Source organism: Ixodes scapularis, unplaced genomic scaffold (genome assembly GCF_016920785.2).
Source record: "Ixodes scapularis isolate PalLabHiFi unplaced genomic scaffold, ASM1692078v2 PGA_scaffold13__105_contigs__length_92229423, whole genome shotgun sequence".
Lineage (NCBI taxonomy): Eukaryota > Metazoa > Arthropoda > Arachnida > Ixodida > Ixodidae > Ixodes > Ixodes scapularis.
The window spans coordinates 58,925,696-58,947,628 of record NW_024609839.1 but is presented as its reverse complement, the minus strand read 5'-3'; the positions used below and the strand labels follow the sequence as shown (position 1 = coordinate 58,947,628).

General features: G+C 46.9%; 1 protein-coding gene across 1 annotated transcript; it reads left to right on the top strand.

Moving 5' to 3' along the window:
- Window positions 1-21,501, top strand: LOC8028499 (transmembrane protein 185A). Its single transcript, XM_029980863.3, has 7 exons — window positions 1-487; window positions 1,375-1,551; window positions 4,091-4,298; window positions 5,830-5,913; window positions 11,418-11,594; window positions 12,640-12,763; window positions 17,759-21,501. Exons 1-7 carry the CDS (start codon window positions 450-452, stop codon window positions 17,992-17,994), a joined length of 1,044 nt encoding a protein of 347 aa, XP_029836723.2. The 5' UTR covers window positions 1-449; the 3' UTR covers window positions 17,995-21,501.
- The last annotated feature ends 432 nt before the right edge of the window (window positions 21,502-21,933 follow it).

Here is a 21,933-nt window from a genome sequence, read left to right as displayed (position 1 = left end):
ACAACAGCTCGCTGGTGTTGAGAGTATGCCATCTTGAAAAGAAAAGGTACAAAATAAAAATACGATGTTCATGTTTTGTTTTGGCCAGTGAGCAGAGAAACAAACAGCGCGATGGCTCTGCGTTTTTGGAGCAGCCCAGTCCGGTTAGAGAGCTAGCGGTGTAGTTTCTAAAGTGTCCATTTTGAGCGGCAAGCGCCGCTTCTCACGCGAGCTCTCTCAAATGCTTCCGCTGGCGCTACGGCAGCGGCGGTGATCTCTGGCTAGGTCCCACTCAGATCGCGGGATATCATCTGGCCTGGCTGTCCGCTTTTGCGGCGGTTGCGCTAATTTTTTCGGCGAAAGATAGGCGATCTTCCTGAGCATCCAAAGTGCAGACCTAGCCTCCCCACGTTATCTCCTCAACAGCGCATGGCGTTCAAGCTGCAACTCCGCGCCTGCAATCCGATGTTATGAACCTTCAAGGTCTATTTGAAGACTTCAATCCTAGGTGAGCTTGGGTAAAGCTGTGCATCCCATTCCTCGGTTGATGGGAAGAGAAACTTTTTAAGCGGAAAAGAAATCGAGTGTCGCAGACAGCACTTGGAAGGCGTCGTTGTAGTCATTTGGGTCATTCTGTAGATTTCCGCGTTCGTGACATTCAAACCTGCTCGAATTTATCCGGGTTTTTTTCCCATTCTACCACGCGTTTGACCTCTTTAATCATATTAACCGTAATCCTACTTGGATATGACCCAAATGAATCGCACTGTCTCATTGGCTCGATTTGTCTTCCCCGTTAATTTGGCTATCGGAAGGTAATTAACTAGGCGAAAGTGAAACTCGTATAAAAATCGACTGAACTGAGCCTGGTTTTCTTTTCCCTGATCTGCTTCCGCTAGAACAACGTAATTGGATGAGGCTAGACATCTACCTGTATGCATTTGATTTATTTTGTTGTTACGACCGCATTGATATTGCGTGCTCATTCTGATTATTCCGTACTTATTTATCGATCGCAGTACGATATAGACCAACCTTATCTTAACTCAATTTGAAGCAGGTTCTTCCCTAATTGTCCATGGGTGAGTTTATATTTTACTGTCAGTTGATTCCCATTTGGGACCACTTAAGATTTCAACTGGCACCAGTTGCAGAGTTTCTCCTGGGGTAGATGATCTTGATTGGAGGTATTCATTCAGGTCTAGCAGAGCACCTTCTCAGAACTGACAGAGCTTAATTTGTGTCCATAGTACAGATGTCCAGACCATGCATGAACTGTTACATAAGGTGTTACTGTATTCCCACAATTATTTTTGGATTGTGATGAGGAACTGTTAAAACTATTGCCAAACTTTCATTAGTGATGCAATAACGCCTGCCATGTATCTTTTTCAGTCGTTTTCTAGTCTACTGTTGCTTGTTGGCATTTACCCTGCTCTTCTCGCTGAGGCTTGATGGCATCATCCTGTGGAACTTCTGGGTCGTGTTCTTGCCGCTGTGGATATGGAAGTTCATGGTCATCAATGGCGCCGTCGTCGGAAGTTACGTCTGGTGGACCCATCCGCAGTACAGGTACTTGAACGCATGACTGGGGACGTGCGCGGCAAAGGGCTGTTTGATTATTTGATGAAAGAATTTACAGGAAAAGTCAGCTTCGACTACCATACAGTTTTTGTAATAAAAGAAAACAAAAACAACGACGGTGTTCGTTTAAAGGGACCACAAAACGTCTTTCTCGGTCCCAATCTTCGTGACACATAAGTAGGGTTCTGTATTTTGAGAGTTTATCTGTTATGAAATTTGGAGGGTGTTTTTTGGAGTTCACTTATTGTTCCCCTGTGCTCCAAAAAAGTGCAAGTTAGTTTTGCTGTGTGCATGATTTTCTAAAATTCAATATAAAGTCAAATGTTATCCGGAGAGAAACCTGCCCTAAACTCATGAGAACTCGACTGTATCTAATGATATTTCTTTAGCTGGTTTGGGCATTCACGCTCTTGCTATTAATGATTCTAACTGTCCTACACCAACACTTGGAAAACAAGCTTTGCTTTAATAAACGTCAAAACTTTAAAATCACCGAAATCCTCGACGAAGTCTTTGGCAAGCATCCCATTCCACAACTCCACCCTGTGGCTGTACAGAATGGAATGGTGAGACAGAACCTCTGGTTGTCCCCTTCCCTCTTACGATCATAGCTTTCACAGTTATAAAACCACAACCCGCCTTCCTTTAACATGTCCAAACTGAAAACTAGAACAGTGGATTTTTCTCGTGACCCAAGATTACAATGACCTTTTTGTCCCAAACAAAACTTGACGAGATAAACGGTGAACCCCCTTTTGTCTTTATATTTGAAGGGAAACTGAAGAGGCCTCTCCTCAGGGCTACTGACCCTGTTGTCTGACCAAAGCTTTTTTTGTAGAATACCGTGCCTTCCTGTTTCTTTGCCATTGTGACATTGAAATTCAAAGTTTTTCTAACGGGTCCAAACTGACAGCAATTTTACTGGTGAGTGTTTCTTGGGGATTTGATCAGATTTATCCAAAAACGGGAAACCCTACATTTTAAGCCATGTGTTTGTTTTTAGCTCCCCACACTAACTGAAAACACCAAAACAATTGTGTACTTCCACCAATTCTGGTCAAAACAAGCAGCATTTCCACCGGTTCATGGTGTCGTGTTTGTGACAGACACATGCTCTGGGCGTCATTGCTCGTAGCATGTGTTGTACTCTGGACATTGTTAGAGTTTGGTTGTTTTTGTCATTGCACGAATTGGCCTTGAACACAAACCCAGATATTCGCCAACAGACTGACTACCACTGAGCATGATGCGGCTAGCATTGTCCAGAATTGGGCAGATCGCTATAAAATGTCAAAAAGGCTTTTTGAAGAAAAAAAAAACAAAAAAACTTGTTTTTATGTTTTAAATTTTACAGCAGAAGTGGTTTTTCTAGCTGTTTACCCTCTTGTGCTAGCTCTCTTATGTCCCATGGGGCAATATTCAATCAGTAAAATTCAAACCCTACATATTTTTGTGGTGCCTCTAATGCCAATGGCTTTTATGCCTATGTGATCAGCTCTTCCTCATCTATGTGTATGTTTTTAAAGCATCTGGACTATTTTATCTGAGAACCAAGGTATATGTGTAACATATGGAGATAAAGGTATGTTATACTGTTCTGTTTGTGTATACTTGTTGTTCAGTCGGTTCCAAGTGTTCATTGCGCACCTCTAACAGTACACCTGCCTAGTTACTCTAGCTTCAATGTCAATATTTTGTCCATTATTGTCAAATTTTGAACGACTAATGATAATCATAAAAGCACCTGCAGCTTAGTACACTATAGCCTTTGTCGCAGTTGTGCTACTAAACTCCCTAATAACAAAAAGATAAAATATCCACGGTGAACTCAAAGCTTTAGTATAGAGGTCGTTGCACCACTTGCTAGTGAGGGCAGACCCATGAAACCTTGATAGTTTCTGAACGTCGAAATTTGGGCTAGTTGGTATGTAGACAATAAAAACAAAAACAGCGCGACAATGAGGACAAGTAAAAGGCAACCGGCAGGACACAGCATTGACATGCAGCGCTGTGTCCTGTTGGTTACTTTTTACTTCATCCTCGTCTTCGTGCTGTTTTTGTTTTCATAGTTTCACACTGCACACCGTCCTCCCCAAAATAGACCAGGGGCGAAATTAAGGGAGGAGCAGGGGACGATTGCCCCCTTTCCCCCAAGCCTTCCAAGGCGAACATTTTTGTAGAAAAACGATATACACCAACTTTTCTCGGGAAAAAATGCTTTGCATTTGGTGAAATTACAATTATTAGGTCAACAAGATAGATCTAAAAAACGCTTTGCCCATGACGTCACATCTGTCCTTGATGTTGCACCTCTTTGCAGACTCCTCTCCCCAGTCAACACTGACAGCATGTGCATAAACCAGTGGAAAAGCTGCTTGCACTGACTACGAGTCACGGAGGTTAATGTCGCACAGTTTTTATACGGTTTTTGAGTTAGTGCGTGGCCGCAAGCCTTAAAGTCTGACTCGTAAATTCGTCCTTGAGAGGGACCTTAAATATTTATTTTCCATCGCTTCTCCCGTTGCAGGCACGAGAGCGACGGGCACGTGCACTACAAGGCCATGGTCATCAGCCTCTTCCTGCAGCTGCTGCTCCTCGTCTTCGAAGTGCTCGTCTGCGACAACCTGCAGAGCGACCGGCACCTCTGGACGCTGGTCTTCATCCCACTTATCTTCATCTCGGTCACATCCATCGCTGTCTGCATCTGGGCCGTCAAGCACGACCGCTCCTTTGAGGTGTGTGCATTGATGCAGTCTTCTTGGTCTTTTTTCGTGGCTCTTGATGTTTCGTGTGCAATCCATTTATAATATTTGCACCTTGATAGGCTTACTTTTCAACAAACTTCCCTTATAAAAAACTTCCTATAACAGAATTTTTTTATGCCAAACTTCCCGTATAGCAAACTTCCCCTATAACAACCTTTTATTATAACAAACTTCCCTTATAACGAAGTTCTCCTATAACAAAGTTTTATTATTAGAAACAGGTATGGAGAAAACAGAATTTGGAGCAAGGCTTACTTCGTATGAATGCTAGCTCTCTTTTCTACTAATATAAAAAAAACACAGTTTGCAAAATTCCGGAGTTTATATAAGCGGGAGGTGTTGCAGCATGAGTTGGATGTGTTCAGTAGAAACCTTGTTTTATTCTGAAAATCGCAACTGCGATAGAAATTTAAGAAAATCCTGACGATTTCATGAATCTGTCATGAACAGCATAAACGGTCAAAGCTTTTTACAACCGAGTCCTCACATATATGTGCTTTCTTTCAAAACGTGCCAAAGCTAGTTATTGCTGTTTACAAATGGAGAGCAGTAATAAAAACAAAAATTGCTGCCAATGTTTGAGCTTGCGAACGCAATCTTTACAGAGAGTTCAACGTCATGAACATCACACTAATCAGTTTTTTGAAGTCCCATCATTATGGGCACCTCATCATTTGCCACTCGTTTCCTGTAAACAGCAACCTTTGGTTTTCGGAGCGACCTGCGGGAGCGTAGGGACGTGGGAGTTTGTCCTGGTGTGCCACGAGTCAAGTGCCAGCAGAGTAGACTTCCTTCTGAAAGCGAGATTACGTCCTGGCAGTGGATTGTCGGTTTACTCGGGCCTGCTGAACACGAAACGGAAGAAGCTCTATACCGGGGAACTGTGAGGAGCCTCGGAAGTAGCAAAACGAGATTAAGCGAAAGTTGCTCATGATATATTTTCAGTGCCAACTGAATGTATCATTGGAACATCACAATGACATCGCAGTGATCTCATAAAAGGGAAGAATAACGTGGTTTCTCAGATGAGCTACTTTGTCGTGGTCCCTTCGACTGTGAATGTTTCCCTTAGCTGTCATTCAAAGCATAGACCTTATGTGAGGAAGCTGTGTCTTGTGCAATGTTGCATTTCAATTTCAGTCTGCTAATGGTAAAAGCTGTTGAAACAAAGATATTTCAAACAGCTGTACACCTTTCGAGCACTTGTCTCCCAGGCAAGAGATGGCGAGCGACGTCCGATATTCCGCGCAAGAGAGGTACTGCGCACGGCCGGGACGCGTTGCAAAGCCCAGTGATTAAAAGTGGCGGCACGCAGTCGGTGATGCTTGCAAAAGTTTACACGTCATTTGCTTCCCTATTATCCTTACGGCTTATTTTAAATCTTTGTTACCTGGCAACGGCCGGTCACTTGAGTTGGAAGCGACTCATTGACTTTGGACATTGTCCTCGTCATAATTGTGCTTGCACATTTTTTCATGCTTTTTTTACCTCACCTCTGCAGCTGGAACTCTTTTGTTCGGTGAACGTCTTGCAGTTCATCTTCCTGGCATTGCAGCTAGACAAGTTCATCGTGTGGAGTTGGGTGGTAAGCATGTGTTTACTGTTTATACGGAATTCTTTAGACCAGTTTTGTAAGTTTGTCGTCTGCTGTACCAAGCACTGCTAAAGATGGAGGATTGGGCAAGTTGACCATTCATAATACTTGTAATCTACAGCACACAAGGATGGTTCTTTTGTACTGTAGATTACAAGTATCAAGCACTGGTTCTGTTTTACCGTGTGATTGGATGCGCATACACTTCAGAAATTCTGACTGAAAGTAGGCAGAGAGTTCCTGTACCTTTCGTAATGAAGCATTGAGTGTCAGACTGCTTTTTGATCTCGAGGAACCTTTATCTCTCTTGATTGACGACTGAGGAACTCTTTCCGGTTTTAGCAGCAATACAGTAAAGTAGTAAAGCCTCGTTAATTAAATCCCCGCTAATTCGGATCCCGATCGGACTGCCGATCCAGTCCCGTCAAACGTGTATTAGTCAATGGCACCAAATGCTCATTAATCTGGAGACAGTTGGGTGCGCTACGGTTAATTTGAATGAGTTCAGCAGGTGGTGCAAGCTACCACTCGTTCCGAAGGAAATGATTGCTATCCATCCGAGGTGCACTTGTGGTATTGGGTTTTCCCATCGCTTCCGGTTTTCCATGTTTCACGCCAATTTTGCTGTGGAACGCCGCAAGTTTGGCGCACTGGTTCGCACGCTCGTGGCACGTCGCCGTCACATGCAGCAACTGCAGCGACCTCCATGGCGGCGCCGCCAGCGAAGTGGCAGAAGTACCAGGCCAAGGATTTAGCAACGAAAGTGGAAATACTGATGGCCTTGAAAGACGACGTCGAGAGGAGCACTTTGGCCACGTACGTGAACAGTGAGGCAAAGATACTACGGGCTTTCGGGAGCGAGAAGTTTAACGCGAAAAGAAAGCGGCCGCGGAAGGCGGTGCATCCGAAACTAGAACAGGCCTTGCTGCAGTGGGTCGTCGGCGCACAGGATGCACACCTGCCCTTGAATGGTCCTCTGATCTGTGCGTAAGCAGAGAAGTATGCTCTGAAGATGACCTTTTCGTTCAAAACATTGGAGGGCTGGTTGGCTCTCTTCAAAGACAGACACTGACTGGTCTTCAGAAACGTGTGTGGAGGGAAAGGTGCTGTCGACGGCGATGTGATCGATGACGGGGAGAATATTAAGCTTCCTGAGCACCTTGCTGCATATGAGCCAAACATCTTGAACGCAGACGAGACAGCATTGTTTTACACAGCCCTACCAGGCAAAACCATCACGCTGAAAGGAGACCCCTGCACAGGCGGCAAAAGAAGTAAAGAAAGGGTCACCATTCTTGCGGCGCAAACATGACTGGTCAGGTGCGCTTGCCGTTTGTGATTGGAAAGGCGAAGAAGCCGAGATGTTTCAGAAACCTCAAACGACTTCCGATGGACTATCGATTGAGTCGGAAGGCCCAGATGACGTCTGAAGTTTTTCGAGTTTGGCTGCACCAGCTAGACCGACGCTTTCGCACCAAGAAACGCAAGGTGTTGATGTTTGCCAATAATTGCAGCGCCGACTCTAACGTGTCGGGACCGGAGTGCATTCAGTTTGTGTGTTTCTCTCCGAACGTTGCTGCTGCCCTTCAACCCACTTATCAAGGAATTACTTAGTACATGAAAAGCAGATCCAGGAAGCACGTATTGGAGCAAATGTTGCTGGGGATTGATGCTGCAAAAGAATACAAAGTTTCGCTCCTCAGCGCGATCCACATTTCGTCGTACGTGTGGAACAACACGCTCGCCGAGATTATCGCAAGTTGTCTGAAGCACAGCTGCTTTGTCCAGTCCGAAGCTTGCCAGGCGGTGCAGACCCCAGACGACTACGGCCGTTTTGACGATGTTCCCCCCCCGCCGATGTGCAACTTACCTTGCGATTGATGACAGTGTTGTTGTGGCTGGTCAGCCGAGTGACCATGAGATCATCAGGGATGTCCTGCGTGACGACGGGCGTGCTTCGGACGAAGATGAAGACTGTCCGTGTGAGGAGCGGCCACCGCGTCGCACTGTGCGAGAGTCCAAGGAGGCTCTTGGTGTACTCTGAGAACTTTGCCACAACACCTCTGACAGTGCGAGTGCGGTGGAGCACCTGACTGCGCTAAGAAAAGTTGTCGTCTCCACCCAAATGCTGTCCAGAAAGCAGGGTTCCTAGGAATCTGCTTTGAGATTCTTATCCTCCTATTATCATTGTCAGCACATGGTTAGAGGGAAACCCTATGGTCTTGGATTTTTTCTCCTCATTGCTTGATCGTACCCAATAGAGATGCACAAGCTTGTTCATTTTATTTTTTTTTTTGCCGATTGAAAATTTTTGGTCAGTTTTTAATGCGAAAGCATTAACTGGGGGGGGGGGGGGGGGGGGGGGCCCTATGGAGCGAGCCGACGTCATCAGTTTGTAGCACGCCAAACGGCACCTTAAATCCTTTCTCCAAGTGAAGCCAGCTCCCAGCTATGAAACAACGCAAAAGCCTAGACAACAGCACCTAGTTTCCCCGATCCCAAAGGAGCGGGGTAAAGCTGATGGATTTCGGCTTCGGTCCCATTGGCTGGCGTGTGTCGACGAGGCTCCCATTGGCCGCTGTGCATAATTTTCAATGACCGCCACCCCATGGTGCTGCGTGTTCGCGAAGCAGTGGCTGAATGCCCAAGGTCAGCACGCGCACTCGACCGTCGACGCAAGGACAGAGCAGACGACAGAAGGGAGCGGAAGAGCGGCGTGCATATTTTCACATTCACAACTCGTAAAAAGTGCTTAGGTGTAGCTCGAGCCTTTAAAATCAGTTTTAGAGATAAATAGAACTCACCTGCCTTTGTTTTCAGGAACAGCAGGGAAACATCTACTAAAAAAAAATTATGTTTGATGCATGGCTAGATACCAAAAGTATGAACGATGCCATCTTAGAAGTACTTTTGAGGTTGAATGATTATTAGTGATTTTACAACATCTTAAAAAGGCACTGACACATCAAAATCATATTTTTTTTTATTATACGAAACGATTGAAAACGATGCCGGGACATTACCCTCAAAATTTGAAATTTGGGAATTCAGTATTTGTGAAGTAAAAAAACAATTTTCAAATGCCGAATTCGAAGTTCTTGCGTGATCGGCGCCAGTGCCTTGACGTCAAAAATTGCGGAGTCCTGAGAGTCCACTTTTTTTCACCACTCCCTGCTGTTGCCATGGCGACCCAAAGCGAGGAGGAAAGGAGCGAGCGCAGGCGTTGCGGCGGACCGGTTTTGAGCGGTGTCGCCTGTTTTCCGTTGGAGGATACAAATCCAGGAGACGGCACCACAACGAACTCGCGATTTTTGGCATTTCAAAAAGAAAGGATGTAGTGCGTTCGCAATTGCGTTAAAAAAACATGTTTTAGGATTGCCGTAATTAAATGTTATAGAGATGTCGCCTAGAAAGCTTCTAAATTTCATGATTCTTTACGTCACCGATCAAAAGAAGCGAGGAGGCGAGAGGCGGGAAAATCAAACGCCAAAAATAAAAAGGCGTGCGCGCGCGCAAGAAAATTGTTTTTTGCGATGCGGTTTTTTTTTTGCAGGTCTATGACTGCAACTTGCATCGTTTTAGACAATAAAAATAAATACGACCTTTGGGGTGTCAGTGCCCCTTTAAAGTTGATGTACTTTTGAGATAGAACTATTATTAGTGATTTTACAACACCCAATGGATAAGTTTAAACATTTTTCTAGTCTTATAGAGAAGAATCTATGCTTAACGTTGTATGTCTCACATATTTAGCTACACATTGCAAATAAAGTTTTACTTTTCTTTGCCCTAGATGCTGAGCTATCCTTCCTGCAAATCTGCAAGGAGCCCAAAATTTGTGCTTTGACAAAATGCCATTTTAGCATAAGCTGTAGTGCAAATTCAGCCTGCATAGGTATTATAAATTATTATGGCACTAATATTGATCCACAAGATAAGAGACCAAAGTAGCTGTAGGTCTAAGAATGCCCATTTCCCAAAAACACTATTTTTAACGTTTTTTTTGACACCAAAGATTCACGTCCCTTCTTAACCTCATTTGGTAAGAACTGAAGAATTTGCATCGTCTCTTCCAACAAGTGCATTGAAACTGGTAAAAATTTGTTTCTTTAGTTGTTTTTTTTTGTTAGTTACATAAAACATTTTTCATGCCAGAGCCACAAAGTTAGTTGCGAGTTAGGTGTGGTGACTTGATTGCTTCCCCGACGCCTTTGGTAATTCATGCTTTGTTTGACGGGGATTTTGAGAGATGGTGGTACTTGAGTCATTGCACTACTTTAAACCGAGGTTGGCCATTCGCCGAAGGAAAGTCGAGGTCTGTACCACACTGTTGGCGCAAGCGCAATGTAAACTCGTTTTCGCGTTTTACTTCGAGGCGGCTTTGGCGAGAACCAAATTTTACCGCCTAGATTGCTGCCCCAGATGAGCCCTTCTAGCAGTTTTGATGGCGACATTTGAATTCTAAGAGAGTAAAAAGACGAAGACAATTTCTCGTTTGCATTGATTGTGTCACGTTATGTACATCGGGCCACACTTATCGGCTAAAAGATGATTATCAAGTCATCCTCATGGCGATGGCGTCATTGTCATTGCCACTCTCCTTGTTGCTGCAGGTCAGGTACTCGAGCCGCTATCACCTGTTGAAGTTGCGGAGCAGAGATAAGGAGGTTCTGTTAGCACAAATTGTGCCACGGTTTGACCAGACACATAATTGATAAGTTGCCTACTTTTCTTCCTCCCACAGCTAAAGGGCTGCAGTCAAAATTCAGTACCTGCACGGGTAAATTTCCGAGAAGGCGGCCATAATTTTTCTTCATCCTAGATGTGTCTCACACTGTTCTTGTGGTTCAGTTTAATGATTTAGATGACGAGCCATTACACAGACTGGGAAGCTTCTTTCCCCCAACCAAGAAGCATTGAAATGTCCCACAAGCAGGAGTTAAGGTATGCACAAATAACACGCAAATTACGCCATACTTTTTACGTTCCTTCCAGCCAGTAGTAAATGACTCGTCCCTAGGACTGCAAGACCTCGCCCCACAAGACAGCAGAATACCAGACGAAACAATACATCGGACTTAAATTTCTTAGAAGGCCAGATCATTCGTACCCTGGACGGAACACCAAAGACCTGGCTGTGCTCCGCTCTTCGAACTCTAACGTTTGCAATCTTGCGGCGGTGCACACTACTGCAACAGAACTTTTTTCACGGAAAGACGACACTGAGGGGCGAAATCTCAAACTGCGATCGGCGTCCGGAAGGGGAGTTGCGCTACCTTTCCTGCCTCCTCCGCGACTTGTCCATCATGGTGGAAGGAGGAAAGGTAGTGCGACTTCCCTTCCAGATGGCAGTCATAGTTCGAGCTTTCACCGCCGCGGTGAGGAACCCGCGCATGCACAGAACTCCTCTTGAAAAAGGTCCACCGATGTTTTAGTGCTGCGAGCACCACTTGTTCTCCAGCGGCTATGATATGTTTCCGACGGTGTGCGTGCAGGTGGTGTTTGTGCCGCTGTGGATAGTGATGTGCCTGGCGGTGATCGGAGTCCTGTACGCCATCATCTTTGCGAGCATCTTGCTGCGGACGCCGGAAGTGAGCCACGAGCAGCGGCGCACCAGCCTCCACTCGGCGGTGTCGTACAGCATGATTGTGGGACCATTGCTCGTCTTTCTGGTGCGTGCGTGCAAAGTTCCCTCTCTGCTTGCTGCTTCGTATCTTTCTTTTGCCATAGTAAAATGTGGGAACACACTACCGTAATATCTGGATAGATGCCCCAGCCCCGAAAGAAAACCCTTCACTTATTTTTGGCCCGATTTGCTATTTCTTCAAATGCACCGAAAGGTAGCCTACATCTAGTAATTGTGGAGCCCTGGCTAATGGTGACCACAGCAGAAATGGTGCTACTTAGCCACGGCGGGAGATGAGCGAACGTTGCTGATTGGGAAAGGAGAGTCGTCTTTAGTTCATCGCCCCTCCCTGCGATTGCGAGTTTCGTAAAGCGCAAAATTAAAAAAACTAGCATTTTTCGACTTGGCGAAAGTTAGCACACTCCTTTTTTTCACCCGATTTACTTTCATTTTTAGGTGGGCTATCTCTGGATATTACACTAGAGATTTTTGAAAAGCATGTAGCTTACTGGAACTTGACAGCCAACCAACAATGCTGCAACCGTAATGAATTGGCGGCCGAGGATGCGAGCGAAAGCTCGTGCTGCAGGACCCAATGATGCTTGTTTCGATCCCCACCCCTGCCTGTTCCGATCAGGATAAGCATCCTACCAGAGCGCAGTTGCACGTCGGCACTGCGTGATGCAGCCATTGAAGGCCCCAGGCTAGCAGTGGCTGGGTTTTTCATCTACGGCGTAAACCAGCGTTGCCACACTTAACTTAGCACCGTCAAAACACTAACGCTAAGTTTCTCGTTTTTTTTGGCTGCCCTAGGTATTGCTATGATTGCAATTTGACAGAATCTAATATGGCTGTACTGTGCAATCCACTTATAACAATCTGCTGCTTTCAGTTTCGAGAGTCTAGATGCAACGATAATTGGTTGTAACGACTGAATTTGGTTAAACCTGATATGGCAACAGTGATGCATTGAGACAGACCGAAGCCACTTCACGACGGGATATTGATGTAACGGAAGTTTGCTTTGACCCGATTAGTAAGGAGGCTGTAACGAGACTGTGCCTCCAACCGCTGCCTCACTCCGTTTGCAGGTGCTGTTGTCCAACAAGCTAGACAGCGAAGAGAGCCTGGGCTACACGGAGACGTGCACCCCGCTCTACGTCACCTTTCTCGTCCTCATCTTCCTGTCCTTTGGCTCCAAGGGAGGCAACCACTGTACGTAGCCTCGGTGTCTCTTCTCGTATCCATTCCTCGTGCGTGCTCTTCGTTGGTCGTCCTTGGTTGCGCCTTCCAGCAAGCAATAACGAGATCACTCGTTTAGCTCGGTACATTAGAAATACTTTTTAGACAATATAGACCAGGGGTGGCCAAGCTGCGGCTCGCGAGCCGCATGCGGCTCTTCGCGTGTACAAGTGCGGCTCGCTGCTTCCTACCCTAGCCCCTCCCCCCTTTCCCTGGTCACACGAGCACTTCCCCAAAAAAATGAAAGCCGTTTACAACTCCCTGTAACGCCGAATTAGAGCGCAGCTCTTGAGGAGGAGGAGGGAAGGGTACTGGGGGGGGTGGGTCAAGTGACCTTGGGGGCGGAGGTCACGTGACCTTGTGGGAGTCACGTGACCTTGTGTGAGTCACGTGACCTTGGGGCGTCACGTGACGTCGGGGGGGGGGGTCACGTGACCTGGGGCCACGTGACGATGCCGATGACGTCATCAGTGACGTCACTGATGACGTCGCCAGTGATGATGACGATGACGATGCGGATGCCGGTGACGTCATCAGTGACGTCACTGATGACGTCATCAGTGGCTATGACGTCAACGGGGGGTCACGTGACCTGGGTAACCATCGTGACCCTCGTGAGGGTAACCCTAGTAACCCTCGTGAGGGCAACTCTCGTGACCCTCGTGAGGGTAACTCTCGTGACCCTCGTGAGCGTAACCCTCGTGAAGGTAACCCTTTTGAGGGTAACTAACCCTCGTAACCCTCGTGAGGGTTACGAGGGTAAGTAACCCTCGTGAGGGTAACCCTCGTGAAGGTAACCCTTTTGAGGGTAACTAACCCTCGTAACCCTCACGAGGGTTACGAGGGTCAGTAACCCTCGTGAGGGTAACCCTCGTGAGGGTAACCCTCGTGAAGGTAACCCTTTTGAGGGTAACTAACCCTCGTAACCCTCGTGAGGGTTACGAGGGTAAGTAACCCTCGTGGCCCTCGTGATCCTCGTGAGGGTAACCCTCATGAGATTAACCCTCGTAACCCTCACGAGGGTTACGAGAGTTGCGGTTACGCCGACGCCGACGCAGACGCCGCTCAAGCCGGGAACGGGCCCCTAAGAGCTGCGCTCTAAAAGAGAAATGAAACGCGCTTTAAATCGAAAGACAGGCTGCGGTTTGGCAGTGCTATCTGCTACCTTACGTACAGTTTGGGCTCGGATAGATTGAAAGTAATTCGAATATTGTTTATTGCTCTCGACAAAAGCTTGCCTCCCCCCCCCCTTGCCTCCCCCCCCCTTCCGCGGCTCTTGGAAGTTCCGTGGTTTTGTTTGCGGCTCTTCGGCTGGGTCAGCCTGGCCACCCCTGATATAGACCCTTTCAGGCAACATTTCATGGGCGCCGCCATCTTGACGTCGCATGACCCTGCCGCCATAGTCGACCTTCAGTTTCTCGCCATGTGTGCTGCGCCAACCGCCACCAAAACTTTGTTTTCGTGTAATTTTACGTTGCGCGTTGAAATTGTGAGTTTTCTTTAGGTCTTTTCGATATTTTGGGCTTTCATTTAATCATTTGATATCTGTATTCGAACATAGCTCTTGTATTTTCTTATTTATAGAACGGAATCGGACAGCGAATGGATCGACGATGCAAAATTGTGACGTAGGCTTTAGAAACCATGTAAGTTCATCACATTCTTTCGTTTTTGTTGCTAATAAAAAGCAGTCAACACCTTTGTGACATATGGAACTTTCAACTGACGCAGTAAGGCTATCGCAGTCGTGCTTCTCGCTGCATGTGCACGCTTTAGGCATTGTTTCCGTAAGCAAAAGCAGAACCGCATGTAAGCGCTTTAGCGAGCAACGGCAACAACCACGAGAGTCAGCGACAAAGATTTCTCACTGTCGCCCATCGCGTCGCTCGGTTTTTGGATTTCTAAAAAACATCGCTCACCGTCTTGGTCGCTTGCTTCTGTCGCTTTCATGCGGTTTGCCTCGTCGCACGATTGACCGAGCGACAGCGAAGCGGGTCGCCGTCGCTTGTCTCGTCGCTTGCAAAATCGCTTGCATGCGGTTTAAACTTAATTAATTTCGATGCACAGAGCACTGAACCATTGGCGCCTCGATATTAATTATAAACCGTATGCGAGCAACGAGGCGAGTGACGGCGACCCGCTTCGCTGTCGCTCGGTCAATCGCGCAACTTGGCAAACCGCATGGAAGTGACGGGAGCGAGCGACCAAGACGGTGAGCGACGTTTTCTAGAAATCCAAAAACCGAACGACGCGACGGGTGACAGTGAGAAATCTCCGTCGTTCGTCGCTGACTCTCGTGGTTGTCGCCATCGCTCGTGTCGTCGCTCGCTTGCAGTTTGGCTTTTACTTACGAAAATGATGTCTAAAGCGCGCGCATGCAGCGAGAAGCATGACTGCAATAGCCTTACTGCGTCAGTTGAACTTTCCATATGTCGGAATGGTGTTGACTGCCCTTTATTAGCGACAAAAACGAAAGAATGTGATAAACTTACGTGATCTCTGAAGCCTAGGCCATAATCTTGCATCGTCGATCCATTCGCTGTCCGATTCCATACCATAAATAAGAAAATACAAGAGCTATGCTCAAATATGGATATCAAATGATTAAATGAAAACCCGAAATATCGAAAAGACCTAAAGAAAACACGATTTCAACGTGGAACGTAAAAAAACACGAAAACAAGGCTCCAGTGGCGGCCGGCGCAGCACACATGGCGAGAAACTGAGGGTCGACTATGGCGGCCCGGAGAGCGCGCACAGGGCGCGCCGACTGGTGGCAGCTCCAGTAACTGACTCCGTGAAAGCGTCTATAGAAGTTTTTCTGAACGTGGTGCTCTGTGTTTATTGGGGCTGAAGATACCACCCAGCCTGTTCCCAAGTAGCAAGTTCAACAAAAGTTGGGACTCAATTATGACTACTATGCACACGCACATAGCAGTCGAACTTCAGTCGATCTTTGCATTAAAGTTTTGAAAAGGTTGAACGTGGTAAGGTATGTTGCTGGGCTAGTTGGTTCATCCATCGCAAAAAAAGAGGTGCACGATGTAAACAGGACAAGCGCGGAGATCAATATCGCTTGTTCTGTTCACTTTGTGTCACTGTCTTGTTTTGCGCTATTTTATATGTTGAACTTGAACCCGGCAGTACTCTATAACCTCGGCATTTTTGCAACATTCCTACTTGTAAGTGACCAAGCGAGAGAAAGAAAGAAAACCTTATGAGGGCAACAGCTCCGCTTCAAAGAGCACAAAGGAGCACACAGGGGATCCAATGTTGACCCGATGGGATTATCCGGTACAGCTCTGCTATGGGTCCTGAAATGCGTACCCGACTGATGTACTTACCACATCCAAAAAACTGGTCCCTCGATTTCCGCCTAGTGACGTCGTAGAACTTGAATCACTGTATGTGTTCCGGAGTATTGCATTCGATGGCGTCCACTGTATTGTTCAATTTTAGCTTTGATCGGCCATTTTGGCGCCAAAACATGTGTGGTAGAAGGGGAGGCTGCCAACCCCCGTCTTCTAAGCGTACGCGCCGCGAGTTACCACTGATGTTGGGACGCGCCTTCTGAAATCACCGGTGAGACACGGGTGAATAAGTTGTGCCGCAAAACCTTGTAGATTAAAATTTCATAAACATATCACGCTCCAGTCATTCGTACTGATCTCCAGTGAAAGTTCCTGCAAGAAGCGTTTTCCGTCCGTTTTTATGCAAAAAGTTGGTGAAGAGAAGTGAGCTAGAGCAAAAAAAGGCAATATCTGCATGCTGAACCTGCACAGCACGTTTGTTTGTCTGGAGTTTAATTGCTGCACAAAGCGCTCCAAGAACTTTTTAACCCTAACACGCCTTAAAGCACAAAAAAAAAAAAAAAAAAATTTTTGGGGGGGGGGGGGGGGTGTGCTTAGCTTGTATCTTGTTTGCTGGCCTGGGAAGCACGCGCCGCTGGACTGTTGTTTGTCGTATGCTTGACAGTTGCATTTTTCATACAATTTTGGGAATCTGTGTCAAACAGCCGTCGCCTCCACTCGTGCTACAAAGCATGTGCAACTGCAAGCCTGCCGAAGTTGCCATCACGTGCATGCGAACATGATTGCACGACAAAGGCACCACCCGGGACGCTTGCAATACATTGTTTTGCGTTTGCTTACTTTTGACTAAAATCTGGCACGTTGGGAACCAATAAAACGGTGGCACATGGGTCTTTTGGAATTGCTCGGCATCGCCTACAGCACTGTATACTTGTGGGATGTCTCAGCAGTAAAAACACAAGCAGCGAGTTTTGTTACAACATATCACATCAGAACACAACACAAAGTGCAATTCATTTGGACAGCACTTAAAACAAATACTTTTATTTTTCTAAGAATGTTTGCTCCAAATTTTACTTTTGCTGGTCCGAAACACTGTCTTGGCTGCTCCAAAACACTGTTTTGGTTGCTCCAAAGGCCAGATTTTCTGCTCCAAACATTGTTTTCACTGCTCCGAAAGGCGCTCAAAATGCCCTATGCCAATCACATTACTGCATAGGTTTTAATCCTCTCTGTGGCGGGGCTAGCAGGCGCCCCTGCATAAGGGTCCCCACCTTTCTGTCTAGCCTTGCACACTGCCTAGTAGATACTAGAAAATGTTCAAATACAAATTATTAGTGAACAAATAAATGAAGGAAAACCACTAAGGTCAAACCTCTTCACAGTGTACCTCTAGATTTAGAATAAATAGGGCATGGGAAAGAATCTTGCATTGCTACTAAGCACAGGCATTTATTTACCCCTGTCCACAACCTAAAGTTGCAATTGCAACCTAGCACAAACACCTTCCGCCCTACAGACCGACCACTTTGTTTTCCACCCCACGGAAAAGAGGCCAGTCAAAGCCCTCCCCCCCCCCCCCAATAGTTTGATCCCCTCGATTGATGTGGTCGACGCTGTCCCCCACGGTTAATTCCGTCTGCTTCTACGTAACCAGGGTGGTTCGGCATCCGCAAGGATTTCTGCCAGTTCCTCCTGGGAGCCTGTCCCCTGCTTCAAGAGTACGGCAACATCTCGTACAGCCTGCACAACAACGAGGTGGATGGGTCGCCGCCCCGGGAGACTACCGTGGCACCCGAGGTCAAGATCGCGCCCCGCCAGAGGCCCCGGCCCTCCATCTTGGCAGAGCCCCGGCCGGTCGTGGCGGCACTGGCCATCGACACGCCGGACTGAGGGGTCCACGGAAACATGCAGTTTTCGGATCTGAGCTTGCTAGGAGGCCGAAGGCTGGTTTACACATTGGCATAGCAGCATGACCGACCGCGTTGAAGGCGTACACTTAAAGTTGAACCTAAAAGGAAAGGTCTCACGCATCTCGGCAGCTTCGGAGCGGCGGCGAATGGACGCAGACTTCAGTGGCCTCGATGCGACCGTATTGCTGCCGACGATTTGATATCTTCGAAGGAGGAAAACATAGCTTCCAAAATCTGTATCTACCGTGCATCAAAAAAGGAATTAACGGTGCTTTTTTTTTATTGTAAAAAATAAACTATGCATCGCCGAACGCTCATTCTCCGCCCAAATGTAGGACTGGCGGACCAAACGAGATGTCAAAGTTTAAGAACAAAACCTTTTCCTTATTCAAAAGCTATATGTGATTTTATTGAAATTTCATTTTGGTAACTGGTACCTTAGAGCTCCATATATTCGAGAGCTCTGGTGGCCGCCATTTTCCCATTTAAAATTAAATAAAATTAACTTTTAACTTAAGGATGAGGTAACGGTTAGTGCTGAAACTTTGGCTCGTGCTGAAACTTTGCCTCGTTCGGGCCGCAAGTGGTACATTTGGGCAGAGAACGAGCGTTTGGCGATGCATGGTTCATTTTTGCGGTAAAAAGAAACCTCTAACCACTTAATGCCCTGTTGTCCATTTAGTGTTTTTCTAGCTTTATTTTGTAGAAAAACGCCGGCGGCTTGCGCCGTATGAAAACATATCAATTTGGCAAGCACTCGAACAACTTCAACCCGTCGCGACAACACGAACGTGTCTAACCAATGTTTTCTGCTTTCTTTCTCAACTTTACTGTTGCTCCCTTTCTCGTTCTTTCTCTCGGTGCTTACGATTTGTCGAGGTCCGCTCCCATCTTGACCCCCTTGTTGCAACCGGCACACTGGTGCCATCTAGCAGACAGCCCTAGAACATTTCCGTCCTGCGTATAAACTTAACCGAAGGTTCTCTGTGTTTGTGAAATGAAATCTGTACACTCTCTACGAAAAATGTCACTTGCATAACACTGTGATAATTATTTCGAGACCATAGACAAATAATGTGCAAGAACAGAAGAAGAAATACGAGAAAACGTATGCGGAGAGCAAGTCGTCTGCTTCTTGCGTAAGAGTTACGGTGACGTCAGAATGACGCCGAGCTCTGATTGGCTTTGATTGAAAGGGTAGTGGGCAGACCTCAATGCTAGATGTCTTAATTTCTACCCACTATATTTTTCGATCGGCCAAGGATAGCTCTGTGTTCTGGCATCACCACAACCCCTGTGCAAGGAGCGGACGAACTTGCGCTCCGCCTAGGCGAATTGGAAGTTTTCTAGGGCCACTTGACGGGTGGCACTAGTGTGTCCCTTCATCGTAAGCAATCGCCCGAGGATGCAACACAGTCGGTCAGACTCAAGCGCAGATCTGTGGACCAGCCTTTGCGTGTTGCAGGGGGACGGGGGGGCCGACCGACTCGTCACGTGAGCGGCACCGTCTGGTGGCGCAAACTGTAATTGGACCGTTGCTGCACTGACGGCGGCTAGGAAAGTGTAGCACTTCACGTTCGAGAGTCTACGGGAGGTGGAAATGCTTTCTTCGCTAGCTCTGGTTCGCTCTCGCTTAATTTGTTTTTGGTGCTGCAGACGGGCTGCGACGCAAGACAAAGAGTTTATGTTGGACGAATGGTTTTGACAGTGGGCTGATTCGAGTGTTGTATGCTATGTACGGGACAGCGTACACTGCTCTTGAGCTAAAGAAGTCTGCACTCGCAACTTGCGTTTGAGACTGCGTCTACATCTCTATTTTCTTTGTTTGAGTAATGCATCTAGGTTGCTAGATGACGACCCGACCCGTCGCGTTTGTCGGATGTAATTGGGGCATCTTGGAAAGTCCCTTTCTCCCAGCTCGGATATATTTTATCTTCGAACAGTTCATCGGTGCCTTTGCTTCTTGCCTGAAAGGCTGCAAGTTGGAGCCGGAAGCTCAGGAGCGCCACGTTAGAGAGGTGGAACTTTGCGGTAGACGTTATGCCTGCCAAAAGGTTTGTCTTCGATGGCAGCCTTTGATTTCTCCTCTTTGTTGTGCGCGTGAGAGAACCCTCAGTTTCAGCGAAAGAAGCACGAATCTTGATGACGGTTCACAAATTCACGCTTCATCTAACCCTAATCCCACGTTTGCTGACCAAGATTTACGAAGTGCTCCATCTCTCTCTTAAGGGTACGAATGCCACGGCAGTTTGCAGCACCTACACACTTATTCTGGGTCAGCGGTGCGAACTGGAGTTTTTAACAAACGGAACGGTTTGCGCCACAGTGCTCTCATCCATCGCCTTCTTCCAAAGCGAAAGGAGACATGCAAGTTCCCAGTAGCTCCACGGATCGATGCAGCTCCCTCTCAGGAAAACGCTCGACGAGAACAATGAATGTTGCCTGCATGTGGTCACACACAAAAAAAAAAAAAAAAAAAAAAGGAAAAGCGACGTTTGAATTTTGCTGACGGGACGGTAGTTTGGCACTCCGTAGTATACTTGGCACCTAAGCGATGCCTCAGTGCTTAGAGCAGGTGTGCCTTTTTGTGCCTTATGAGTTCAAAGAGCCAGTTTGTGCAGACTTCAGCGTGCGTCTCTTCTCGTCGCTGCCGGTTTTTTTTTCCGTCGTTTAACGGCAGCTGCATCCTCAAAAGTTCAGTCGTGGGCATCTGTTTCGCCCCTACCCAACGTGTCGTCATTCTTTGTTTTCGTTGGTGTTGTGCAGTTGTTGCGTTTGTTTAGGTGTGTACCCACGGCCGGGCGGCTTAATTGTGTCGGAGGGGGTGGAGGCGCGTTGTGTTTCTGCAATTGACTATGCATATCAGCTGCCCCTCTACCGACCCCTGCGACGTCTCCGTTTTGTTCGACGTGCAACTAGTCCTTGTACATAACCCAGAAACTTCTGTTTTTTTGTTTGTTTTTTTCTGTTCTTTTAGTTTTTGTTTTTATCTGTAATCTGTTTGGACACCTTTATTTATGATGCATTTGTGCGAGTGATTCTTGGGCGCGGTGTACGGTGAGTGTCCTTGATTTGTCACGCGATTAGGTGTCAGCCATTGGGTTGCCTTGGAAGGAGTTAAAGGGAGGCAATATGAGAGGTCTCCAGATTTCTGCAATGTTGTGTGATTCAAGAGAAATTGAACAAGAAATTTGCTTGTATTTAGTTTTCAACTCGACTCCGACTGGCAATAAAGGCATAGCTTGTGTGGTCTTTCTGAAGCACAAGCCCAACAAAAGAGTAAGCAAAGTGGTCAGACTTGCAAGTGTCAACAACCTAGGCCTGGACTAGTTCAAGAAACAAGCACAATCTGGGTCTTTAACCTGTGTATCACAAACTCTAGCCCCTCCGTCTCTGTGAGGTAACTGAACTCCAAGAAAAGGGACACATTCTATGACTGTCTACCACTGAACTTGCAGAAGGAATAAAAGATGTCAGTTAATGTTTACTCTGAAGTTTTCTCTTCCTCTTTGCTGTCGCATGCAATAGGCTTGCGGCTCGCACATGGCAAAAGCCCCAAGAAGTTACGCTTCAGGGTAAGAACACTTGAACCATCTTGGTGCTCGAAATCATAGAAGCCAGTTATCTGAAAACGCAAAAACCGCGTTTTCGTTCTCCAGAATGGAACTTTGTAAAAAGAAGTCAAAGGTGCCAGTGCGCGAGGTCTTGCGTCTTTTGCGGCCCTTGGGAGCAATGGACCTCTGGCGAATATGTGCTGCCACCTAGACACGCGACTGGGTTCGAGGCTAACTGGCAAGAAAACAATGCGTGCTCAAGGCCTCTCCCACCCGTTCCACACCCAAAACGTCGGCCGCATCCTGTTCACCCATTGAGGCGCTGTGACCTAGATACTGCTCCCCCAAACTCGCCTGTGTCCCCA